The sequence below is a fragment of the Rhinatrema bivittatum genome, chromosome 4 (assembly GCF_901001135.1).
Source record: "Rhinatrema bivittatum chromosome 4, aRhiBiv1.1, whole genome shotgun sequence".
NCBI classification, from domain to species: Eukaryota; Metazoa; Chordata; class Amphibia; order Gymnophiona; family Rhinatrematidae; genus Rhinatrema; species Rhinatrema bivittatum.
The window spans coordinates 484506117-484530536 of NC_042618.1; the positions used below are offsets into that span (position 1 = coordinate 484506117).

At 52.2% G+C, this 24420-nt stretch overlaps 1 protein-coding gene across 1 annotated transcript in view; it reads right to left on the bottom strand.

Moving 5' to 3' along the window:
- PWP1 (PWP1 homolog, endonuclein) overlaps positions 1-24420 on the bottom strand; it is a 129869-nt gene that overhangs the window by 81726 nt on the left and 23723 nt on the right. The window contains exons 3-7 of the mRNA XM_029597379.1: positions 23377-23549; positions 22796-22881; positions 21440-21536; positions 13223-13333; positions 6470-6600 (exon numbers count right to left, since the gene is read on the bottom strand). Of these exons, the coding sequence (XP_029453239.1) occupies positions 6470-6600; positions 13223-13333; positions 21440-21536; positions 22796-22881; positions 23377-23549 (598 nt within the window). The remainder of the gene's footprint in view (positions 1-6469; positions 6601-13222; positions 13334-21439; positions 21537-22795; positions 22882-23376; positions 23550-24420) is intronic.

The window sequence follows — 24420 nt, forward strand, 5'->3', positions numbered from 1 at the left end:
TGATCGGATCTCCTGAAATCATTACTTACTTCAAGATAGCGCAAAAGAGCTCGGCAAACGTCTAATCTCTTGAGTTCTCTCGCAATGGGAGCAGATGCCTCCCCCTCCGGAAAAGCTGGAAGCTCCACCGTCTGGTTCACATGAAACACAGAAATGACCTTCAGTAAAAAGGAAGGCACCGTCCTGAACAAGACCCCTGAGTCTGAAATCTGGAGGAATGGATCCCAACAGGACAAAGCTTGTAACTCCGAATTCCGCCTGGCAGAACAAATCGCTATCAGAAAAACCACTTTGAATCTCAAGTCCTTCAGCATCGCCCTCTGCAAAGGTTCGAACGTCGTTGAACAAAGACCCTGTAGAACTAGAATCAGGTTCCAGGATCGACACACTTTCCGAACTGGAGGTCTCAAATTCTTCGTTCCTCTGAGAAACCTTATCACATCCAGATGAGCTGAAATAGCGGAATCACCAACTTTACCCCGCAGACAGCCCAAGGCCGCCACTTGAACTCTAAGGGAATTCTGAGATAGACCCTTAGCAAAACCTTCCTGCAGAAAGGACAAAATCTCGGGGATGGAGGACCGAAGGGCATGAACCCAATGAGCAATACACCAGGCCTCGAACACCTGCCAGACTCTAATGTAAGCCAGATTAGTAGATTGCCTCCTAGCCTGCAACAAAGTGGTGATAACCTTTATTCCTTAACCTCTGCCTTTCAAAAGCCAAGTCGCTAGACAATAGCGATCGACCTGGTCGGAAAATATGGGACCCTGCCGAAGAAGACCCTTGAGATGTCCCAAACGAATTGGACCATTTACTGCCATGTTGATGAGATCCGCAAACCATGGACATCTAGGCCACTCCGGCACAACCAGAATCACTTCCCCGTGATGTCTCTTGATGCAACGCAACACCCTGCCCACCAGAGGCCAAGGAGGGAACACAAAGTAGAACCCCCTGAGGCCAAGGCAGAACCAGCACGTTGATGCCTTCGGCCCCGGGCTGTCTCCGACTGAAGAAGCGTACCGCTTTGGCATTCTGACAAGTCGCCATCAAATCTACGTGAGGAGACCCCCCAACATTTCCAGATGAGCTGCATCGCAGTCTCCGCTAACTTCCACTCTCCTGGGTCTAGGTGAGTGCGACTGAGAAAATCCGCTTGGACATTTGACGCCGGCTATGTGAGATGCTGCTCTAGATGGACCTCTGCCCTACACATCAAGAGCTGAGCCTCCTGATCTATCGCCTGACTCCTGGTACCACCCTGCCGTCACATTGTCCGACAGGATTCGGACTGAGCGACCTGTTACTAGCAGCAAGAGCTCCCTCAACGCAAGCCGCATTGCCCTGGTCTCCAACCGGTTGATAGACCATGCAGACTCTTTCGTAGACCAAATGCCCTGGACGGAATTGCGCTGACAAACCACCCCCAGCTGAAAAGGCTGGCATGGGTCGTCACCACCACCCCCAATCCGGGACCTCGAGGTCCATTCCGTGGAGAAGATTGACCGACTGAAGCCACCAAGATAAGACTCTCCCTGGCCTCCCCCCCTCCAGGGGCAGAAAAAATTCCTCTGAGCTCGGCTTCCAATGTACCAAAAGCACCCTCTGCGATGGCCTCATATGGAGAAAAGCCCAGGGAACCAACTGCAAGGTTGAAGTCATGGACCCTAAGACCTGCAAATAATCCCATACTCTGGGAATTCGTAATTGCCACAACCGAACTCTGTTCTGAAGAGATAGCGCCCTTTCTTCCGACAAACACTTTGCCTAACCAGGTGTCGAACCTCGCTCCCAGGTAGATTAGGGCCTATGTCGGGGTCAAATGACTCTTGGCCACATTCACCCCAGCCGAGAGAGTGGAGAACATCGCAAACCCTGCGAATCACTTGTCGACATAGATCTGCCGACTTTGCTCTGATCAGCCAGTCGTCTAGATAAGGATGCACCAGGAGACCTTCCTTCCGAAGTGCCGAAGCTACCACCACCATCACTTTGGTGAAAGTGCATGTGGCAGTGACCAGACCGAAAGGAACATAAGAAAATGCCATACTGGGTCAGACCAAGGGTCCATCAAGCCCAGCATCCTGTTTCCAACAGTGGCCAATCCAGGCCATAAGAACCTGGCAAGAACCCAAAAACTAAGTCTATTCCATGTAACCATTGCTAATGGCAGTGGCTATTCTCTAAGTGAACTTAATAGCAGGTAATGGACTTCTCCTCCAAGAACTTATCCAATCCTTTTTTAAACACAGCTATACTAACTGCACGAACCACATTCTCTGGCAACAAATTCCAGAGTTTAATTGTGCGTTGAGTAAAAAAGAACTTTCTCCGATTAGTTTTAAATGTGCCCCATGCTAACTTCATGGAGTGTCCCCTAGTCCTTCTACTATCTGAAAGAGTAAATAACCGATTCACATCTACCCGTTCTAGACCTCTCATGATTTTAAACACCTCTATCATAGCCCCCCTCAGCCGTCTCTTCTCCAAGCTGAAAAGTCCTAACCTCTTTAGTCTTTCCTCATAGGGGAGTTGTTCCATTCCCCTTATCATTTTGGTAGCCCTTCTCTGTACCTTCTCCATCGCAATTATATCTTTTTTGAGATGCGGCGACCAGAATTGTACACAGTATTCAAGGTGCGGTCTCACCATGGAGCGATACAGAGGCATTATGACATTTTCCGTTTTATTCATCATTCCTTTTCTAATAATTCCCAACATTCTGTTTGCTTTTTTGACTGCCGCAGCACACTGAACCGACGATTTCAATGTGTTATCCACTATGACACCTAGATCTCTTTCTTGGGTTGTAGCACCTAATATGGAACCCAACATTGTGTAATTATAGCATGGGTTATTTTTCCCTATATGCATCACCTTGCACTTATCCACATTAAATTTCATCTGCCATTTGGATGCCCAATTTTCCAGTCTCACAAGGTCTTCCTGCAATTTATCACAATCTGCTTGTGATTTAACTACTCTGCACAATTTTGTGTCATCTGCAAATTTGATTATCTCACTCGTCGTATTTCTTTCCAGATCATTTATAAATATATTGAACAGTAAGGGTCCCAATACAGATCCCTGAGGCACTCCACTGTCCACTCCCTTCCACTGAGAAAATTGCCCATTTAATCCTACTCTCTGTTTCCTGTCAGGAAGTGCCCTGAACTGAAAATGTTGTCCCAAGATCATGAAGCAAAGAAAATGCTGGGACTCCGAGTGAATCGGAATGGCAGATAGGTTTCCATAAGATCCAGAGAAGCCAGGAACTCCCCCTTGTGAACCGCTGCTATCACCGAACGCAAGGTTTCCATCTGGAAGCGGGGAACTTTGAGGGCAGTATTCACTCTTCAAATCGAGGATGGGCCAAAATGTGCCCTCCTGGAATGACTGCCCCCAATTCCTGGAGGTGGCCTAAGGTCTCCTGTACCGCCTTTCGCTTGTACCCCGGACTGCAAGATGAAATTAGAAACAGATCTCGAACGGACCGAGCAAATTCTAACACAAGGCCGTCTCTTATTATACTGAGAACCCACTGATCCTGCGTGATGTTGGCCCACTCATCGTAAAACTGTGTCAAGCGACCTCCTATAATAGGAATGACAGAGTGGACCAGCCTCGCTTTATTGCAAGGACTTGCCACTGGCTGCAGATTCTCCTGCAGCACCCTGAAATGGCCCATGGGTCCCCTGGAAGGACTGCCCCCAAGTATACCCCCTAGGAAAAACTACCTCTGAGGAGCAGAGGGAGCCCGCATCAGCCGAGATCTCCTGTCGGTACGGAGACACGAACGGGTCTGAAAAAAACCTCTTCGCCTTAGGTCTGTCCTCCCGTAACCGTAGGTGCTTATTCTCCCGAAGCGACTGAATCAGATGCTCAAGGTCGTCCCCAAACAACAGACGCCCCTTGAAAGGCAAAGAGCCTAACTGCATCTTAGAGGAGACGTCTGCTGACCAATTATGCAACCACAACCACCGTCGGGCTGCGACAGCCGAAGCCATAGCTCTGGAGGACGTACGCACTAAATCATAGAGGGCATTTGCCCCAAACGCAACCGACGCCTCTATTCGCTTGACTATCCGCTTGGTCCCCCGACTTCGGGAGCAGGTCCTGCAGCTGCTGCACCCAACAGAGACAAGCCCGCTGCATAAAGCTTGAGCAAATCGCCGCATGCAAACCCAGCGCAGAGACCTCAAAGATCCGTTTGAGGTGAACCTCCAATTTGCGGTCTTGCATATCTTTCAATGCCGCAGAACCCACCACGGGAATGGTGGTCCACTTAGTCACTGCGGACACTGCCGCATTGACCTTAGGAAGGACAAAACTCTCCAAGACCTCCTCTGGAGGGGGATAGAGCTTCCCCAAGGTCCTCCCCACCTTCAGCGAAGCATCAGGCATCCCCCACTCTGCATCCACCAACTTCTTAGCCGCCTTATAGTACAGAAAGGAAGCCGGGGGACCTCTTACCCTGTCCAGGGCAGGATCCTCTTCCTCCAAATCCGGGTCACTTTGGGGCATTTTAATGCCCAAACACCTGAAAGGCTAAGGGCAGCAACACCTCCAATTCCTCCCTTTGGAACAGGTGGACCTCCTCAGTATCCTCGGACCCGAGACTAGGGACCCCTGGATCATCTCCCAGCAAAGTATCCCCAGACGTCGGTGCCCCCTGACCTGCCGGTACCCCCGGGTCCGGGTCCTCGGGAGCATCACCGGAGTCACCAAGGCCCCCTCTGACAGACCACCCTGGTGCCGGAGGTGACTGAAGCCTCTGAGCGGAGGGCAATGATGGCCTGACCTCCAAAGCGGGTCCCGAGCCCGGCAACGAACTTCCCAGAGTCCGCTCAGCATTAAGGTCCATTCCGCATCCAGGCCGTTTGCTGGCCAAAAAAAGGCCTCGTGCAGTAATAAAACAAATTCTGAGGAAAAAAACACTTTACAGCCCCAGCAGCCTCAGAGCTAGCGGCAGCACCAGGCCCACTCACGATTTCCACCCCCTCAAGGCCCCCCCAACTGGAGGAGCCCTCCGAACACGAAGCACAAAGACCGGCCCTGTTTAGACACGATCGTGCTGAGCCACAGGCTCGACAGGCGATACCTCGGGTCATGCTGAGGAAGGGAAATAAAAATACCCTCAAGAGGAAAAAAGAAAAAGTTAGGAGAAAAAAATCCCCAAAGGAAAAAAGAAAGCTTCCCTCACCCCGGAGCTGATCTTACCGGGGGAAGTCGCCGTCTGCCAGAAAAAAAAAACAGCCTTGGATTTTTTTTTTAGAGCTAAAAACCTGACTACAAGAAACAGGTAGTCTGAGCCATAAGGGAACGAAAAAATCCCTGGAGAGCCTGCAGCCGCCTGGGTGGCCTCATGAGGGAGGGATCTGGACAACCAGATGTACAACCCCACGGACACACAGACGGGCTAACAAAAGGGAACAACCCCCGGCCCGTCTGCCTCTACTGGAGGGGGTAGGACCCACCAGGAATCCAAAGGAAAAACCAAAAACCCCCGGGAGGAAGGCTCAAAAGAAATCATTAAAGACAAAAACCCCGCAGAACTGCAGGACCCGCACCCTGTGCCATCTGCTAGAGACAGAAAATACTGAGGAACTGCAGGTGGCTCTAGGGTTTATGTAGCAGGGTCAGGCAAGTTTTTCTCTGTCTCCACCTGCTGGCAGGAATGTATGAGCCCAGGCGTCTGGACTGATCCGGGTACGTACAGGGAAAGAGAAAATACTGAGGACCTGCAGGTGGCTCTAGGGTTTATGTAGCAGGGTCAGGCAAGTTTTTCTCTCTGTCTCCACCTGCTAGCAGGGATGCATGAGCCCAGGCGTCTGGACTGATCCTGGTACATACAGGGAATCCTCAATATAATCCAGATACCAAGTCTGAGTCTCTGCCCCTGGACTGGGGTTCTCCACTGGGGGCTGTTTTGCTCACATCACAAATCTGACATGTTGCAAGAAGAGAGGAAAAGGGTTGGGGAAAAGGTATGAGAGGGGGAAAGGAAGTAAAGAGAGAGCAAGAGTGCAAGGAGGTGTGTGAGAGAGAATGCACAACACACAAACACCCCCTCCATTCCCTAGCTGGGCAGATATTGGGGAAGGAGAGAGGCAGGGGAGTGTGACAGTCTGGCAACTTCAGAGAAATCTAGAAATATTACTGACACCATCCGCCACAGCCGGGGTACCCAGCTCCCCTCCTCCCCCGTCACCAAGAGGGCCAGACATGGTCCCACCCCCTCAAAACTCTGAGGAACTCTCCCCCAGCTCAGCAAAATCTGAGCAGCCCTGCCCCCTTTGCACTGATTTGAAATGTCCTACCTGGCCTTCCCTTTACACTGGATGAGTTAGATTTGCAATCGTATGTTTTATTGGAACCTGTTTTGAGCTTTTACTCAGAAGGATGCGATCAAAAAATGAATAAATGAAATGAAGACTGCATTCCACAACGACAAAATACAATTTACCTTGTTTTTCTTTTTCTTCTTCTTTTTGGTTTTCTTGTTGCCAAGAGAAAAGACTGGCTCCAAGCAGTCCACTAAATCCAAATCCCAAACGTCAATAACTGTCGTCATGTTACCAACGGCTACATAGTTACCTGCCAGGAGGAGAGAGCAAAGCTATTACATGCCCTAATCCCTCTCTCCTGCCACCCTAATCCCGCTCTCCTGCCACGAGGAGAGACTGCAGCCACTGCATGCCCTAATCCCTCTCTCCTGCCACCCTAATCCCGCTCTCCTGCCATGAGGAGACCAAAGCCACTGCATGCCTTAATCCCTCTTTCCTGCCACGAGGAGAGACTGCAGCCACTGCATGCCCTAATCCCTCTCTCCTGCCACCCTAATTCCTCTCTCCTGCCACGAGGAGAGACTGCAGCCACTGCATGCCCTAATCCCTCTCTCCTGCCACCCTAATTCCTCTCTCCTGCCACGAGGAAAGACTGCAGCCACTGCATGCCCTAATCCCTCTCTCCTGCCATGAGGAGAAACCAAAGCCACTGCATGCCCTAATCCCTCTCTCCTGCCACAAGGAGAGACTGCAGGCACTGTATTGCCCTAATCCCTCTCTCCTGCCACAAGGAGAGACTGCAGCCACTGCATGCCCTAATCCCTCTCTCCTGCCACCCTAATTCCTCTCTCCTGCCACGAGGAGAGACTGCAGCCACTGCATACCCTAATCCCTCTCTCCTGCCACGAGGAGAGACTGCAGCCACTGCATGCCGTAATCCCTCTCTCCTGCCACCCTAATCCCTCTCTCCTGCCACGAGGAGAGACTGCAGCCACTGCATGCCCTAATCCCTCTCTCCTGCCACAAGGAGAGACTGCAGCCACTGCATGCCCTAATCCCTCTCTCCTGCCACGAGTAGAGACTGCAGCCACTGCATACCCTAATCCCTCTCTCCTGCCACAAGGAGAGACTGCAGCCACTGCATGCCCTAATCCCTCTCTCCTGCCACAAGGAGAGACTGCAGCCACTGCATGCCCTAATCCCTCTCTCCTGCCACGAGTAGAGACTGCAGCCACTGCATACCCTAATCCCTCTCTCCTGCCACAAGGAGAGACTGCAGCCACTGCATGCCCTAATCCCTCTCTCCTGCCACGAGTAGAGACTGCAGCCACTGCATACCCTAATCCCTCTCTCCTGCCACGAGTAGAGGCTGAAGCCACTGCATGCCCTAACTCAGAAATTGTCAACTAGGATTGCAAACAATTCTATTTTTTCAATGAATATTACAAGGCTACCTTGAAAACCAGGTATGTCTGTGGCCCTTGAGGACAAGAGTTGATAACCCCTCCCCCCTATTTATTTCCCCTACCTGTTCCAACCCTGCTATCTCTTCATCCAAATCATATTCCTCCAGTATAAGAAAATTATTACTTACCTGCTAATTTTCGTTCCTGTAGTACCATGGATCAGTCCAGACCGTGGGTTATGTCCCCAATCCAGCAGATGGAGTCAGACCAAGCTTTGAGGGGGCGTCACCATATATACCACTACCCCCTCTGCAGGAGTTCAGTATCGAGTATATCAAAGCCCGAGTAGAAAACAGAACCCCTTCTTGGATCAAGTTTACAAATAACCGGCAACAAGAAGCCATGCAACTATAATAACGAACGCCAACTGCAAGTACCCTACCAACGGGTAGGGAACATTGAACGCAGCTAGACAACCTGTAGGGAGCTGTGAAAAACAGTAGAACCTGAAAGAGTCATGAAGGACAGACCCAGAGAAGATCCGAGCAGGATGAGAAAACCCAGACGCGGTGGGCGTCTGGACTGATCCATGGTACTACAGGAACGAAAATTAGCAGGTAAGTAATAATTTTCTTTTCCCTGTACGTACCTGGATCAGTCCAGACCGTGGGATGTACCCAAGCTTCCCTAAATCGGGTGGGGTCCTGCGAGGCCTGCTCGGAGAACCTGCTCGCCAAAATGCCCAGAGACTGGAGAGGCGAGATGTAGGCGATAGTGCCTCGAGAACGTATGTAACGATTTCCAAGTGGCTGCTCTACAGATTTCCTGAGAAGAAACCGAGCGAGCCTCCGCCCAGGAGGCCGCCTGAGAACGTGTAGAGTGCGCGACAATGCCGGGTGGGGGAGTCCGCCCCATCCCAATATAGGAAGCTGCAATGCCAGCCTTCAGCCATCTGGCAATGGTCGTCTTCGAGGCCTGGGCCCCCTTCTTAGGGCCGGACCAAAGCACGAAGAGATGGTCAGACGTCCGGAAATCATTCGTAGCCTCCAGATAGAGACGCAGAGTGCGCTTGACGTCCAAGAGACGGAGAGACTTCGGCTCAGACGAAGAAAAGGACGGCAGTTCCACCGCTTGATTCACATAAAATGCAGACACAACCTTCGGGAGAAATGATGGAACGGTTCGGATGGAAACTCCAGAGTCGGAGAAACGTAGATAAGGCTCTCTACACGAAAGAGCCTGCAGTTCCGATATGCGGCGAGCGGAACAGATTGCCACCAGAAAAACTGTCTTAAGGGTGAGATCCTTAAGCGTTGCACTCCGCAGGGGCTCGAACGGAGGTCCCGACAGGGAGCGAAGGACGAGGTTGAGACTCCAGGAGGGACAAGGATCTCGCAACGGAGAAAACGCACAATGTCCGGGTGCTGTAGCAGAGAGCCCCCGTCACGCAAGAGCGAGCCAAGGGCGGCCACCTGAACCCGCAGGGAATTATAGGCGAGCCCCTTGTCCACCCCCGCTTGTAGAAACTGCAGGATCTGAGGAACAGAAGCCGTGGTGGGTCCCGTGTTTTGGCTGGAACACCAGGACTCGAACACCTTCCAGACTCGAACGTAGGCCACCGACGTCGACGTCTTCCGTGAGCGCAACTGCGTTGACACTACCGCCTCCTGGTAGCCCCGGCGCTGGAGGCGGCGCCTTTCAAAAGCCAGGCCGCAAGACAGAAGAGTTCTGCCTGATCGAAAAGTACCGGACCTTGGTGCAAGAGGTGGGGAAGATGTCTCAGCCGGATGGGTCCGTCGATAACCAGCTGTAGCAGGTCTGCAAACCAGGGACGCCTGGGCCATTCTGGCACGACGAAGATCACAGTCCCCTGATGAGCCTCTATACGGCGGAGTATTGTGCCCACCAGCGGCCATGGCGGGAATGCGTAGAGAAGAAGGTGGGACGGCCACGGGAGCACTAGGGTATAGACTCCCTCCGCGCCTCGCTCCCTGCGGCGACTGAAGAACTGGGGAGCCTTGGTGTTTTGCGCGGACGCCATCAGATCCAGGTGGGGGGTCCCCCACCGATGGACAAGCAGCTGCATCGCCTCGTCGGATAGGGCCCATTCTCCGGGATCCAGTAGTTGGCGACTGAGGAAATCCGCCTGGACGTTGTCTACTCCTGCGATGTGCGAGGCCGCTAGGCGGACCAGATGTTGCTCTGCCCACTGCATTAACATCGCTGCTTCGAGCGCGACCTGCGGGCTGCGAGTGCCGCCTTGTCGGTTGATATAGGCCACGGTTGTCGCGTTGTCCGACAAGACCCTGACCTCCCGGTTCCGAAGAAGGGGCAGGAAGTGTCGCTGAGCTAGTCTGAACGCTCTGGTCTCCAGGCGATTGATGGACCACTTCGACTCCTCCTCGGACCATGTCCCCTGCGTGGCGCTGCGGTCGCACACTGCTCCCCAGCTGACGAGACTGGCATCGGTGGTGACCACCACCCAATCCGGCAGATCGAGGGACACGCCGCGAGCCAGACTCGCTGGATCCATCCACCAGCTCAGGCTGTTCCTGGCCGACTGCGGCAGCGGGAGAATCACCTGGTAGTCCTGCGAGAGCGGTTTCCAACGAGAGAGGAGAGCCCTCTGTAGGGGCCGGAGGTGCGCAAACGCCCAAGGGACCATGTCGATGGTGGAGCCCATCACCCCCAGGAGCTGCAGGTAGTCCCAGGAGATGGGATCTGGTAACGCAGAGAACCGCCGTATGTGATCCCGCAAGGAGTGCGCCTTGTCCGGACATAGAAAAACCTTGCCCAGACGGGTGTCGAAGGTCGCCCCCAAAAAATCCAAACGCTGCGAGGGCACGAGGGAGCTCTTGGAGAAATTCACCACCCATCCCAGGGACTGCAGGAACTGTACCACCCGGGCTACCGCTGCCTGCCCGTGGTGGAAAGATTTTGCTCGAACGAGCCAATCGTCCAGATAAGGATGAACTAGGACGCCCTCCTTCCGCAGGGCAGCCGCCACCACCACCATGATCTTGGTGAAAGTGCGCGGAGCCATCGCCAACCCGAACGGGAGGGCTATGAATTGGAAATGCTGGTCCAGGATCTTGAACCGGAGAAGACGATGATGCTCCTGGCGGATGGGGATGTGCAGGTAGGCTTCCGTCAGATCCAGGGAGGCGAGAAACTCCCCCCGATGTACCGCCGCGATCACCGACCGCAGCGTTTCCATGCGGAACCGGACCACCCGGAGGGACCTGTTGACCTCCTTTAAGTCCAGGATGGGCCAGTAGGAGCAGTCCTTCTTCGGCACCACGAAGTAAATGGAATAATGGCCCGAGCCCATCTCTCCTGAGGGCACGGGCGCAATAGCGCCGATCTCCTGAAGCCTGTCCAGCGTCCGCTGCACCGCCCTGCGCTTGGGTCCCGATCCGCAGGGGGAGAAGATGAACCTTCCCTGCGGAGCGCGGACAAACTCCAATGCGTAGCCGCGTTCTATGGTGTCCAAGACCCACTGGTCTGATGTAATTTGCGCCCACTCCTGGTAGAACCACGCCAGCCGGCCCCCAATCCTGGGGACGGCGGAGTGGGCGAGCCTGACATCATTGCGAGGACTTGAGAGAGGGGTGACCCGCCCCGGGGGTGGGGCGCGCGGGCTGGCGCCCGCGAAAGGAGCGCAACCAGGGCTGAGACCTGGGGGCGGAGGATCTGGAGGCCGTCGGTCTGTAGTACCTGTAGCGGCGTTGTGCCCTGGCTCTGGTCCGAGATGACGAAAACGCCCTAGAAGATCGATATCTGTCCTCTGGCAGCCGATGCACCGCATTTTCCCCCAGGGACTTGATGATCTGATCCAAATCCTCCCCGAAGAGGAACTTACCCCTGACAGGCAGGGAACCCAGACTCGACTTGGAGGACGTATCCGCCGCCCAATTGCGAAGCCACAGCAAACATCTGGCCGCCACAACCGAAGCCATGGATCGTGCCAGCACCCTGAACAGGTCGTACGAGGCATCCGCCCCGTACGCCACCGCCGCCTCCAGCCTATCCGCCGGGGCGGCCTCCTCGGGAGGCAGGGCCTGGGACGTGAGAAGTTGTTGTACCCAGAGGAGGCTCGCCCGCTGGGCAAGGGAACTGCACATCGCTGCTCGCATCCCCAGCGCGGAGACCTCCCCCGGGAAGGCACCGAGCGCAGATGCCCTCCCGAGAAATGCGAGACCCCGGCTCGCCGCAGGCCGAGCAGCGAGACGGCCGCGGCATCGGGATCGCGTGGCAGGGAGAAACGGCAGCGAAGAGAATAATAATTAATTAATTAAGCCTCGGGGGGGCCGCGGGAGAGAGGGAGAGAGACGGCGCCGCGGGGGGGGCCGAGGTCGGCCTGCACTACCCGCCGGAGGAAAACCAAAATGCCGCGGGGGGGCCCTCCTGGCCTCACAACCCGCCAAAGAAGTCCTCCCTGCCTGCCACAGCAGCCCCCGAGGAGCTGCAAGATGGCCGCCGGCAGAGAAATCAGCGCGGAGAGGCCGGCTCCACCGGCATCCGCGATGCACCGGAGGTTGGGGAGCTGCAAAGGAAAGGCACAGACCAAAAAACAAACTTACCCCGGCCAAATCGAAGTCCAGATAAGAGGAAAGACACAGAGGGTAAGCAAAGATGCAAAAAAAAACACCTCCCCACAAATCGACAACTTTTTTTTTTTTTAACTACAAAACTTGATCCAAAGAAAAACAATAGGCAGAGGCCAAAGAGAAATTAAACAGGGTAAAAAGGCACAGAGAAAACCTATTCCAATGGGGGAAACCCCAGGATACCCTACTCGCATCTGCTGGAGTCAGAAGATACTGAACTCCTGCAGAGGGGGTAGTGGTATATATGGTGACGCCCCCTCAAAGCTTGGTCTGACTCCATCTGCTGGATTGGGGACATAACCCACGGTCTGGACTGATCCAGGTACGTACAGGGAAAAACAGTTATATAGCAGTATTTAATTTTTGTTTTTACATCCACTAAACTATAGTTATTTTGCACACATGCTCAGAGCAGCTTAGCGGTTAGAGCAACAGGGTTGAAATCTCGCTGACACTTCTTATGTGAAGCGGGGAAGCCAGAGTTCAAATCCTGACACTCCTTGTGGTCTCGGGCAAGTCATGTCACTCTCCATTGCCTCAGGTACAGAGTGTAAGCCCTCTGGGGACAGGATATACCCTTCTATACCTGAACATAACTCTTCTTAAAATAGCATTGAAAAGGCCTAAACTACATCCAAATAAAAAGGGCTGCATTTTATTGGGTTCACACTGAGGTGGGATGTCTGCAATCTACTCGCCTTTAAATAAAAGCAACTCTTTGCATCTTTCAATTACAGCATCAATTCAGCTATATTCTTGCGTTCCTACTGCCTTCTGCTGCTCATAATTACAGTCTGGATCCCATCACTCCCAATCCCGAAGCACTACCCTTCACAGGGCCACCCAACCCTCTTCTAGAGAGCCTTCGCCTGCCTCACCAGTCACTCCGCATGACCGCTTTCCTTAGCATGGCTACCTGAGACTTCTTCTGGATTAGGGTCAAAGTTCAGCCACTCCACACACAGGGGATATGCAGGCAAGAGGATATCATGATGCACGTAAAATGAGTCCTCTTCGTGATTATAAACTGAAAGGAGACAAGTAAATGTCTTACTCCATTCCAGGAAAGCACAAACTTCATACACATATAAACATGCTTGTCAAACCCCTTAACATTTATTTATTTAGTGAGTTTTATATACCATCATTCGGTAAAGCCATCATAACGGTTTACAAAAGCTCAAAATGCAGGATTTTTAACAATTGAGCAAAAAGGGATAACAGGAAGCATATTAACATTAAGTACTGCGAGACAATTTTCCAAAGTGATTTATGTGGTAGGTGAAATTAGCTCTTACCTGATAATTTCCTTTCCTTGAACACCAGTCAAACCAATCCAAAAAGAATAGCTTGTGTCCACCTACCAGCAGATGGAAACCATAAGCATCGCCCTTTATATGCATCCTTGCTGACCTCAGACTGCCATGCTAATTTGGGCAGCGTTAATTCCAGCACAACCACTGAAAACAAATTCTCTCTCGCTCTTTTTTTCTTCTTCTTGTACTTATTTAGCTAGCATGTTTCCAAAAGGAAAAACATCCTGGAAGTGGAACACTGCTCCCCACTCTGTAAGCACTCACCTGCTTAAGATAAACATTGCACCTTCAACATGCAATGAAAACAGAAAAGAAAATTATTCCTTACCTGCTAATTTTCGTTCCTGTAGTACCATGGATCAGTCCAGACCGTGGGTTGTTCCCCCCCTTCCAGCAGATGGAGTCAGAGCAAAAACTGAGAGGGCGGTCCCTCGTGACTGGTGCATCCTCTGTAAACCTTCAGTATTAAGAATATCCAAGCAATAGAGAAAATACCTTGGATGGATCAATACAAAACTGAATATCAATTGTAAACATGTTTAAGCAAAACTTGCAACCTCGTCTCTTAATCAGTCCCAAACCGGTCCTGAAATAATTAATTACACAGTCGAGCTGACAGATTATCCCAAAGAACCCCCAACAATCCTTAGGGTGGGCATCTGGACTGATCCATGGGACTAGAGGAATGAAAATTAGCAGGTAAGGAATAATTTTCTTTTCCCTGTACGAACCAGGATCAGTCCAGACCATGGGATGTACCAAAGCTTCCCTAAGTAGGGTGGGGGCCACTGAAAACCCAGCTCGAATGACCCGAGCCCCAAAGGAGCCCTCGATTGGCTGAAGATTCAAGCAATAGTGACGCGCAAATGTGTGCAACAACTTCCAGGTAGCCGCTCTGCAAATCTCCTGCAGAGAGATCGCTCAGCTTTCTGCTCAGGAGGCTGCTTGAGCTCGGAGAGAATGAGCCTTTATACCGTCTGGTGGTGGATGCCCAGCGCCAACATACGCCGTAGAAATTGCTTCCTTTAGCCAGCGGGCATTGGTGGTTTTAGAAGCCTTGTTTCCCTTCCTGGGACCACTCCAGAGGACAAAGTGGTGATCTGATAAACAGAAATCATTGGTACCCTCCAGATAGCAAAGGAGGACGAGCTTGACATCGAGGCGTCTAAGCTCTCTGGAATCCTCGTCCTGGAAGGACGGCAGTTCCACCGACTGATTCAAATGAAAGGATGAGACCACCTTCGGTAGAAATGATGGTACGGTACACGAGGACACTCCCGAATCCGTGAAGCGTAGGTAAGGCTCTCTACATTACAAGGCTTGAAGCTCCAAGAATTTTTGAGCGGAACAGATAGACACGAGGAATACTGTCTTGAGAGTGAGGTCCTTGAGGGTAGCTCTTTTCAGAGGTTCAAAAGGTGGCCAGACAACAATTTAAAGGTCCAAATTCAAGCTCCACGAGGGGCATAAATTGCGGATCGGAGGCTTTACTCCCCTCAATAACTGGACCATGTCTGGGTGTGCGGAAAGGGTAGATCCATCCAGATGATGAACAAGAGCACCCAGGGCTGCAACCTGCACTCTAAGGGAATTGTAGGCTAATCCCATCTCCAGCCCTCGCTGTAAGAACGACAAAATCTGAGCTATGGTCGCATGACGTGTAGAGAGCTGAGTGGACCAGCACCAAGGCTCAAAGACTTTCCAAACCCGGACATAGGACATGGAGGTGGAGGTCTTCCTAACCTTGAGAAGAGTGGAGATAACCACCTCTGAATATCCCTGTCTCCTCAACCGGCACCATTCAAAAGCCAAGCCGCTAGACAGAAGCGATCTACCTGGTCAAAAAATACTGGCCCCTGCCGTAGGAGATTCAGCAGATGCCACAGACGAAGCAGGCCATCCACCGCTAGGTTGACTAAATCTGCAAACCACGGCCGTCGAGGCCACTCCGGAGCCACTAGAATCACGGACTCCGTGACTCTTTATTCTTCGGAGCACCCTTCCCACCAGAGGCCATGGCAGGAACACAGAGTAGGATGTCCCGTGGCCACGGGAGGACTAGGGCATCAACTCCCTTGGCGCCACATTTCTTTCAGCGACTGAAGAAGCGAGGAGCCTTCGCGTTTCTTTGCGTGGCCATCAAATCCAGATGGGGAGGTCCCCATCACGTGACGAGTAGTTATACTGCCTCTTGAGACAGTTCCCACTCTCCAGGGTCTAAGCGCTGGCGACTTAAGAAATCCGCTTGAACATCGTCCACCCATGCAATGTGAGACGCCGCCAGATGAGACAAGTGGAATTCCACCCACGGCATTAGCTTGTTTGTCTCCCGAGCAACATGGAGACTTCATGTCCCTCCCCGACGATTGATGTACGCCACTGTCATAGCGTGGTCGGAGAGGATTCGGACTGCTCGGCCTTGGACTAGGGGAAGAAAGCACTTCAGTGCCAAACGAACCACTCTTGTCTCAAGACGGTTGATGGGCTACGCTGCCTAAACTGGTGTCCATTGCCCCTGTGTCAACTGGCGGCCACACATTGCCCCCCAGCCGGCGAGGCTGGCGTCTGTCGTAATGATTACCTACTGCGGAACCTCCAGGTCCACCCCTCGTAGCAAGTGATCTAGGTTGAGCCACCAGGCCAGGCAGTCCTTGGATAGGGGTGGTATTGGCAGAAGAGCTTGAAATTCCCGAGACACCGGCTTCCAGTGGGAGAGTAATGCTCTCTGCAATGGACACATGTGGGCAAATGCCCAAGGCACTACATCTATAGTGGAGGTCATGGAGCCCAGCACCTGGAGATAGTCCCAAGCTGTGGGAAGTCTGAGGTCCCGAAAACGCCGAACCTGAGTGAGGAGAGACTGGCCCACTTTGGTGTCAAAATGAGCTCCCAGAAAGTCAAGTGACTGCGATGGAGTGAGGCTGCTCTTGGCAAAATTGACGATCCGGCCGAGCGATTGGAGAAGGAGTAATACTCTGTCCACCAAGTGCTGGCACAAATCCCTGGCCTTTGCCCGGATGAGCCAGTCGTTCAAATAGGACCAGAATTCCTTCCCTCCGTAGGGTCACCGCCACCACTACTATTACCTTGGTGAGGGTGCAAGGAGCGGTCGCCAGGCCGAATGGCAGGGCCTGGAACTGCTGCCCCAAAATCTTGAAGCGAAGGAAGCGCTGATGCTCCTTCAGGATGGGGATATGAAGATAAGCCTCAGTCAAGTCCAAGGACACGAGGAACTCTCCCCAGTGCACCGCAGCAATCACAGAGCAGAGTTTCCATCCTGAAGTGTGGTATCTTGAGAGCCCTGTTGACCATTTTGAGATCCAGGATTGGTCAAGAAGGAGCCTTCCTTCTTGGGGACTATGAAGTAGACGGAATAATGGCCGAACCCTTGTTCCGGTACCGGCACCGGGAGAATGGCACCCAAATCTAGGAGCCGATCCAGCATCTGTCGCACTGCGCATTGTTTCCTTAGTCCGCATGGGGAGAAGACAAACCTGTCTGAGAGGTCGAGCAAATTCTAAAGCGTAACCGTGCTGTAGAATATCCAAGACCCACCGGTCTGAGGTGATTTTGACACGCTCCTCGTAGAAGAGGGAAAGACATCCTCCTAGCCTGGGAACCAAAGAGTGGGCCGGAAACGTTTCATTGGGTAGATTTAGCAGAAGCTCCTTGCGTAGAGGAGCCCCGAGCTGGTCTCCGGCCTCGAAAGGAATGAGACCAGGATTGCGACCTCGAAGAGGGAGTCCTGTGAGGCAATAGTCTAGTCTGACGAAAATGCTGTTGGCCTCTGAACCGGGTCCGCGTAAGTTTGAAGGTTCTGGAGGACCAAGGACGATCTTCCGGCAATTTATGCACCTTATTCTCTCCTAGCAATTTGATGATCTGGTCCAGCTCTTCTCCAAATAGTAACTTACCCTTGAAGGGAAGTGAACCCAGCTGAGCCTTAGAGGAGGAATCCGCCGACCAGTTTCTGAGCCAAGGGAGCAGTCTAGCTGAGACCACAGATCTGGCCACGACCCGGAGCAGATCATATAGCACGTCCGTGCCATAAGCTATAACGGCTTCCAGCATTTCTGCCTGCAGTGCTTCCTCCGGAGGACGTTCCTGAGCACTGAGTAGTTGTTGGACCCATCGGAGTCCTGCTCTTTGCATGAGGGAACTTCAAACAGCATCCCTGATGCCCAAGGCAGACACCTCGAAGACTCTCTTCAAATATACCTTGAGCTTGCTGTCCTGCAGATCTCTCAGGACGGCTTCACCAGTCACTGGAATAGTGGTCCTCTTCGTGACTGCCGTCACCGAGGCATCCGCTTTTAGTATCTTAAGCAGATCTAAGGACTCCTCCAGGAGAGGGTATAATTTGTCCATGGCTCTGCCTTATCCTGAGCCAAGGAGCAGCCAATTCCTGTTCTATGAGAGATACTGGAACATGGCAGTGGAATTCTCACCCACAGGAGAAAATTTTGTTTCTTCCTGTTTATCTGCAGAGACCACGTCTGCTTACTGCAGCAGAAAGGACTGTGATGGCTCAAGTTCCAGTAGTTAATCATAATGATCCCCTCGGAGAGAATAGTGGACACAACTATATTCTCCTTAGCAACATTCAGGATCTTTAAACCTGAGATATGAATATAAAAATATAAGATATGCCACACTGGGTCAGACCAAGGGTCCACTAAGCCCAGTATCCTGTCTCCAACAGTGGTCAATAGGATTTTCTCAGTGGAAGGGAGTAGGCAGTGGAGTGCTTCAGGGATCTATATTGGGACCCTTACTTTTCAATATATTTATAAATGATCTGGAAAGAAATACGACGAGTGAGGTAATCAAATTTGCAGATGATACAAAATTGTTCAGAGTAGTTAAATCACAAGCAGATTGTGATAAATTGCAGGAAGACCTTGTGAGACTGGAAAATTGGACATCGAAATGGCAGATTAAATGTAATGTGGATAAGTGCAAGGTGATGCATATAGGGAAAAATAACCCATACTATAGTTACACAATGTTAGGTTCCATATTAGGTGCTACTACCCAAGAAAGAGATCTAGGCGTCATAGTGGATAACACATTGAAATCGTCGGTTCAGTGTGTTGTGGCAGTCAAAAAAGCAAACAGAATGTTGGGAATTATTAGAAAGGGAATGGTTAATAAAACGGAAAATGTCATAATGCCTCTATATCGCTCCATGGTGAGACCACACCTTGAATACTGTGTACAATTCTGGTCGCCGCATCTCAAAAAAGATATAATTGCGATGGAGAAGGTACAGAGAAGGGCAACCAAAATAATAAGGGGAATGGAACAACTCCCCTATGAGGAAAGACTAAAGAGGTTAGGACTTTTCAGCTTGGAGAAGAGACAACTGAGGGGGAATATGAGAGGTCTTTAAGATCATGATAGGTCTAGAACGGGTAGATGTGAATCGGTTATTTACTCTTTCGGATAGTAGAAAGACTAGGGGGCACTCCATGAAGTTAGCATGGGGCACATTTAAAACTGATCGGAGAAAGTTCTTTTTTACTCAACGCACAATTAAACTCTGGAATTTGTTGCCAGAGGATGTGGTTAGTGCAGTTAGTATAGCTGTGTTTAAAAAAGGATTGGATAAGTTCTTGGAGGAGAAGTCCATTACCTGCTATTAAGTTCACTTAGAGAATAGCCACTGCCATTAGCAATGGTTACATGGAATAGACTTAGTTTTTGGGTACTTGCCAGGTTCTTATGGCCTGGATTGGCCACTGTTGGAAACAGGATGCTGGGCTTGATGGACCTTGGTCTGACCCAATATAGCATGTTCTTATGTTCTTCTTATGGCTGTGGAGGGGGCATGCACAATCACACAACAGTAGCAAACCCTCCCCACTTATGAAAGATGCATGTGCAGTCAAACAATAGCAGGACTGGACAAAATCACAGATATAAGTCAGCCCCGGTGAATACAATTTAATACCTGGCACCAGGCTTAGGAGCCAGTGAGGTCAAGAGAAAGGAAAACTGCATCCCAATCCCTCTCCATGCCTGCGGGACACGGGCACACATAGCGTCTTCCCAATCCCTCTCCATGCCTGCGGGACACGGGCACACTCATAGCGTCTTCCCAATCCCTCTCCATGCCTGCGGGACACGGGCACACTCCTAGCGTCTTCCCAATCCCTCTCCATGCCTGCGGGACACGGGCACACTCACTGCGTCTTCCCAATCCCTCTCCATGCCTGCGGGACACGGGCACACTCATAGCGTCTTCCCAATCCCTCTCTCCATGCCTGCGGGACACGGGCACACTCATAGCGTCTTCCCAATCCCTCTCTCCATGCCTGCGGGACACGGGCACACTCCTAGCGTCTTCCCAATCCCTCTCCATGCCTGCGGGACACGGGCACACTCATAGCGTCTTCCCAATCCCTCTCTCCATGCCTGCGGGACACGGGCACACTCCTAGCGTCTTCCCAATCCCTCTCTCCATGCCTGCGGGACACGGGCACACTCCTAGCGTCTTCCCAATCCCTCTCTCCATGCCTGCGGGACACGGGCACACTCCTAGCGTCTTCCCAACCCCTCTCCATGCCTGCGGGACACGGGCACACTCATAGCGTCTTCCCAATCCGTCTCCATGCCTGCGGGACACGGGCACACTCATAGCGTCTTCCCAATCCCTCTCCATGCCTGCGGGACACGGGCACACTCACAGCGTCTTCCCAATCCCTCTCCATGCCTGCGGGACACGGGCACACTCACTGCGTCTTCCCAATCCCTCTCCATGCCTGCGGGACACGGGCACACTCACAGCGTCTTCCCAATCTCTCTCCATGCCTGCGGGACACGGGCACACTCACAGCGCCTTCCCAATCCCTCTCCATGCCTGCGGGACACGGGCACACTCACAGCGTCTTCCCAATCCCTCTCCATGCCTGCGGGACACGGGCACACTCACAGCGTCTTCCCAATCCCTCTCCATGCCTGCGGGACACGGGCACACTCACAGCGTCTTCCCAATCCCTCTCCATGCCTGCGGGACACGGGCACACTCACAGCGTCTTCCCAATCCCTCTCCATGCCTGCGGGACACGGGCACACTCACAGCGTCTTCCCAATCCCTCTCCATGCCTGCGGGACACGGGCACACTCACAGCGTCTTCCCAATCCCTCTCCATGCCTGCGGGACACGGGCACACTCACAGCGTCTTCCCAATCCCTCTCCATGCCTGCGGGACACGGGCACACTCACTGCGTCTTCCCAATCCCTCTCCATGCCTGCGGGACACGGGCACACTCACAGCGTCTTCCCAATCCCTCTCCATGCCTGCGGGACACGGGCACACTCACTGCGTCTTCCCAATCCCTCTCCATGCCTGCGGGACACGGGCACACTCACAGCGTCTTCCCAATCCCTCTCCATGCCTGCGGGACACGGGCACACTCACTGCGTCTTCCCAATCCCTCTCCATGCCTGCGGGACACGGGCACACTCACAGCGTCTTCCCAATCCCTCTCCATGCCTGCGGGACACGGGCACACTCACTGCGTCTTCCCAATCCCTCTCCATGCCTGCGGGACACGGGCACACTCATAGCGTCTTCCCAATCCCTCTCTCCATGCCTGCGGGACACGGGCACACTCATAGCGTCTTCCCAATCCCTCTCCATGCCTGCGGGACACGGGCACTCATAGCGTCTTCCCAATCCCTCTCCATGTCTGCGGGACACGGGCACACTCATAGCGTCTTCCCAATCCCTCTCCATGTCTGCGGGTCACGGGCACACTCATGACAGCTTCCCGAACTCTTGATATGCCATGTGCCTTGCCACACAACTCACCATGCACCTCCAAACTGCAATGGTCCTTTTCAGCCCTTCCACAAACCACCAGGTTATCATTGGGTTTAAGGAAAAACTCTTCATGTTCATATTGATCCTAGAAGATGAAAAACATGTCAAAAGAGCCAGAAAGATATCATCCTTTCTCTGTAACTGGGCAATGTTAAGCAGCAGGTACTCTGCGGTAACTGGGCAATGGCTGCTGCATGCAATATACCACCCCAGGGCCCAGAATAGGATTGCCCCATTTGGTACTTGTGTTCTTGTATTTTTAAAGAACTTTCATATCACAAACTAGGAGGGGTATGGTAGATGGAAGCCCATGGGATGTCACCCCTAAAAAGCAAAGGGAGGCAGTGGAGGAAACCATGGAAGAACTGAATGCACTCGTCTACTAAGATGTGTGCAGGAAAATACACAAGTCAGGAAGCAACAGATGGAAATCTTATACAAATGCTCATAGCCTGGGCAACAAAATAGCAGAAGCACAAGCCGTAAAGGTGGAGGCAGACGGGGATTAGGGTTGCAGTAGCAGAGAGGGGTTTCAGCAAGTGCCAGAGCAAGCTAAGATCTGCTAAGGAAAGGTGTGGCACAGCCACTTGCTATGGGTAAAAGAAATGCAGGGTAATGGGGAAGAGAGGAGCAGCTTCCATTCCTGCTGGAGGAGCCTACAGAGGACCCGCACGCAGCTTACGCAGGACGTACAAACGTGGGAAATGTAACCTGACAGATATGGATTGTAAAAGAAATGCAGGGGTAATGGGGAAGATACCTCTCTCCGAACCATGCGCTGCTGAGCGACTGTCGGCTTTCCCCTTTGTTCTAGTTTAAAAGCTGCTCTGTCTCCTTTTTAAAGGTTAGCGCCAGCAGTCTGGTTCCACCCTGGTTAAGGTGGAGCCCATCCCTTCGGAAGAGACTCCCCCTTCCCCAAACGTTTCCCCAGTTCCTAACAAAACTGAATCCCTCTTCCTTGCACCATCACCTCATCCATGCATTGAGACTCCGGAGCTCTGCCTGCCTCTGGTGACCTGCGCGTGGAACAGGGAGCATTTCAGAGAAAGCTACCCTGGAGGTTCTGGATTTAAGCTTTCTACCTAAGAGCCTAAATTTGGCTTCCAGAACCTCCCTCCCACATTTTCCTATGTCGTTGGTGCCCACGTGTACCACGACAGCCGGCTCCTCCCCAGCACTGTCTATAATCCTATCTAGGTGACGCGTGAGGTCCGCCACCTTCGCACCAGGTAGGCAAGTTACCAGGCGATCCTCACACCCACCAGCCCCACCCAGCTATCTACATTCCTAATAATGTTCTCTCTGTGTTCAGTGTTAGTAGAAGAGAGGAATTTCTGTACGTACTGTATCTTTCAGGGTGACATACGGATCATGTTCATTGCTCCCATATACAGCGAGACCTGCCAAACTGTCGCCAAGACTTACAGCATCTGTAACAGAAGAACAGGGAGGTGAAGGCCGCAGGAGGAAGAGCAGAGACAGAGGCTGGGAAAGAGGTTCCTGGAGGCTGCATCCAGGACCCAGTCCCTCTGCCTCAGGGCGCAGCCCATTTTATCTTCTGTCCTCCCAGCTCAAGCCTTCACTTTCAGCTACCTCAGTGGTTTCCCAAATCGCTTGGCTCTGACACAGCTGCTGCCACGCACCAGGCCTCAGGCCCTAAATCCAGACACAGGTTCCCAGCCTCATACAATGCCAAGGACCCCCTACCCCACACCCAGGGAGAGTGGCACGGCACGGACACGTGGGGACCTTCTTTACATGCCCACAGATGAAAGGGGTATTCCCCCACCCCCAACACTGATAAACTGTGATACTGCTCTGACTGTGCAACTTGTGTGTCACGGAAGCTCATGCGATACAGCATCTGATTTGCTGGTTCACAACCTACAAAAGACTTCTTCAATACAGAGAGAAATTCACTGCACCCGTTCCATCCTCTTCATCATAGTTCTCCAAGTCGTATTCTGCCAGTTCATGGGAGTGCGGCCGTGCAGACTCTTCCTCTGAGGAAGCTGCTATCTCATCCGCAGTGTAGGTCTCATCCTCCACCACTTCACTGCTTCCACCTTCATCATTCCCATTACCGTCCTCATCCTCTCTGCCAAACAAATCATAAAAAGGAAGAATGGACTGGGAATAGCTTTGAGGACAACGTTAGTGTCATTAAAAGGAAGAGTTGGCACCTAGAGTTGCACTTAACGTCTCGATTAGCTAAGATTCCCAAACACGAGATATCCCACCAGCCCCAGAATGCGCTCACAGTGATAATTACTACTTCTATAAAAGACAAGTCTACTCAAGGGAGCAGGGCTGAAAACAGATACCAGATTCCTGGGGCAAGCTTACCACTCACACACACTGAGCCCTGCCACAGAATGGATATTTCATGGGCAGCAAGAATACAAGCATAGCCCCCCACCCACCAATACACACCCTCTACCACGAACACACAGCATGGGCAGCAGCAGCAGAGGAAAATTGGCTCTAGCCTACTAATTTTCCTTCCTGTAGCACCACAGATCAGTCCAGAAGCTTGGATTTTGCCTCCCTGTCAGCAGGTGGAGACAGAGAAAGTTTCACTAATGCTGTACATAACCCAGTGTGCCACCTGCACTCCCTCAGTATTGACCTGTACCCGCCAAGATGACAGCAACCATAAATTTCTAAGCAAACTCCCTCCCCTTAATAAGCCAGAAGAAGGTGAAGTTGCCCAAAAAGACAATGGAAACTCATTTCCCAAATTTAACATAAGTGATCAGCATTGTAAACCTCCAATTCCGCACTATATACAAAAGCTACCATACAAGCAGCGGACTCTCCCCCCAGTAAATGGGTGGGACTCTGAACTGATCTGTGGTACTACAGGAACGAAAATTAGCAGGTAAGAACCAATTTTCCTTTCCCTGTACGTACCCGGATCAGGCCAGACACCTGGGATGTACCTAAGCTCCCCTTCACTCAGGTGGGAT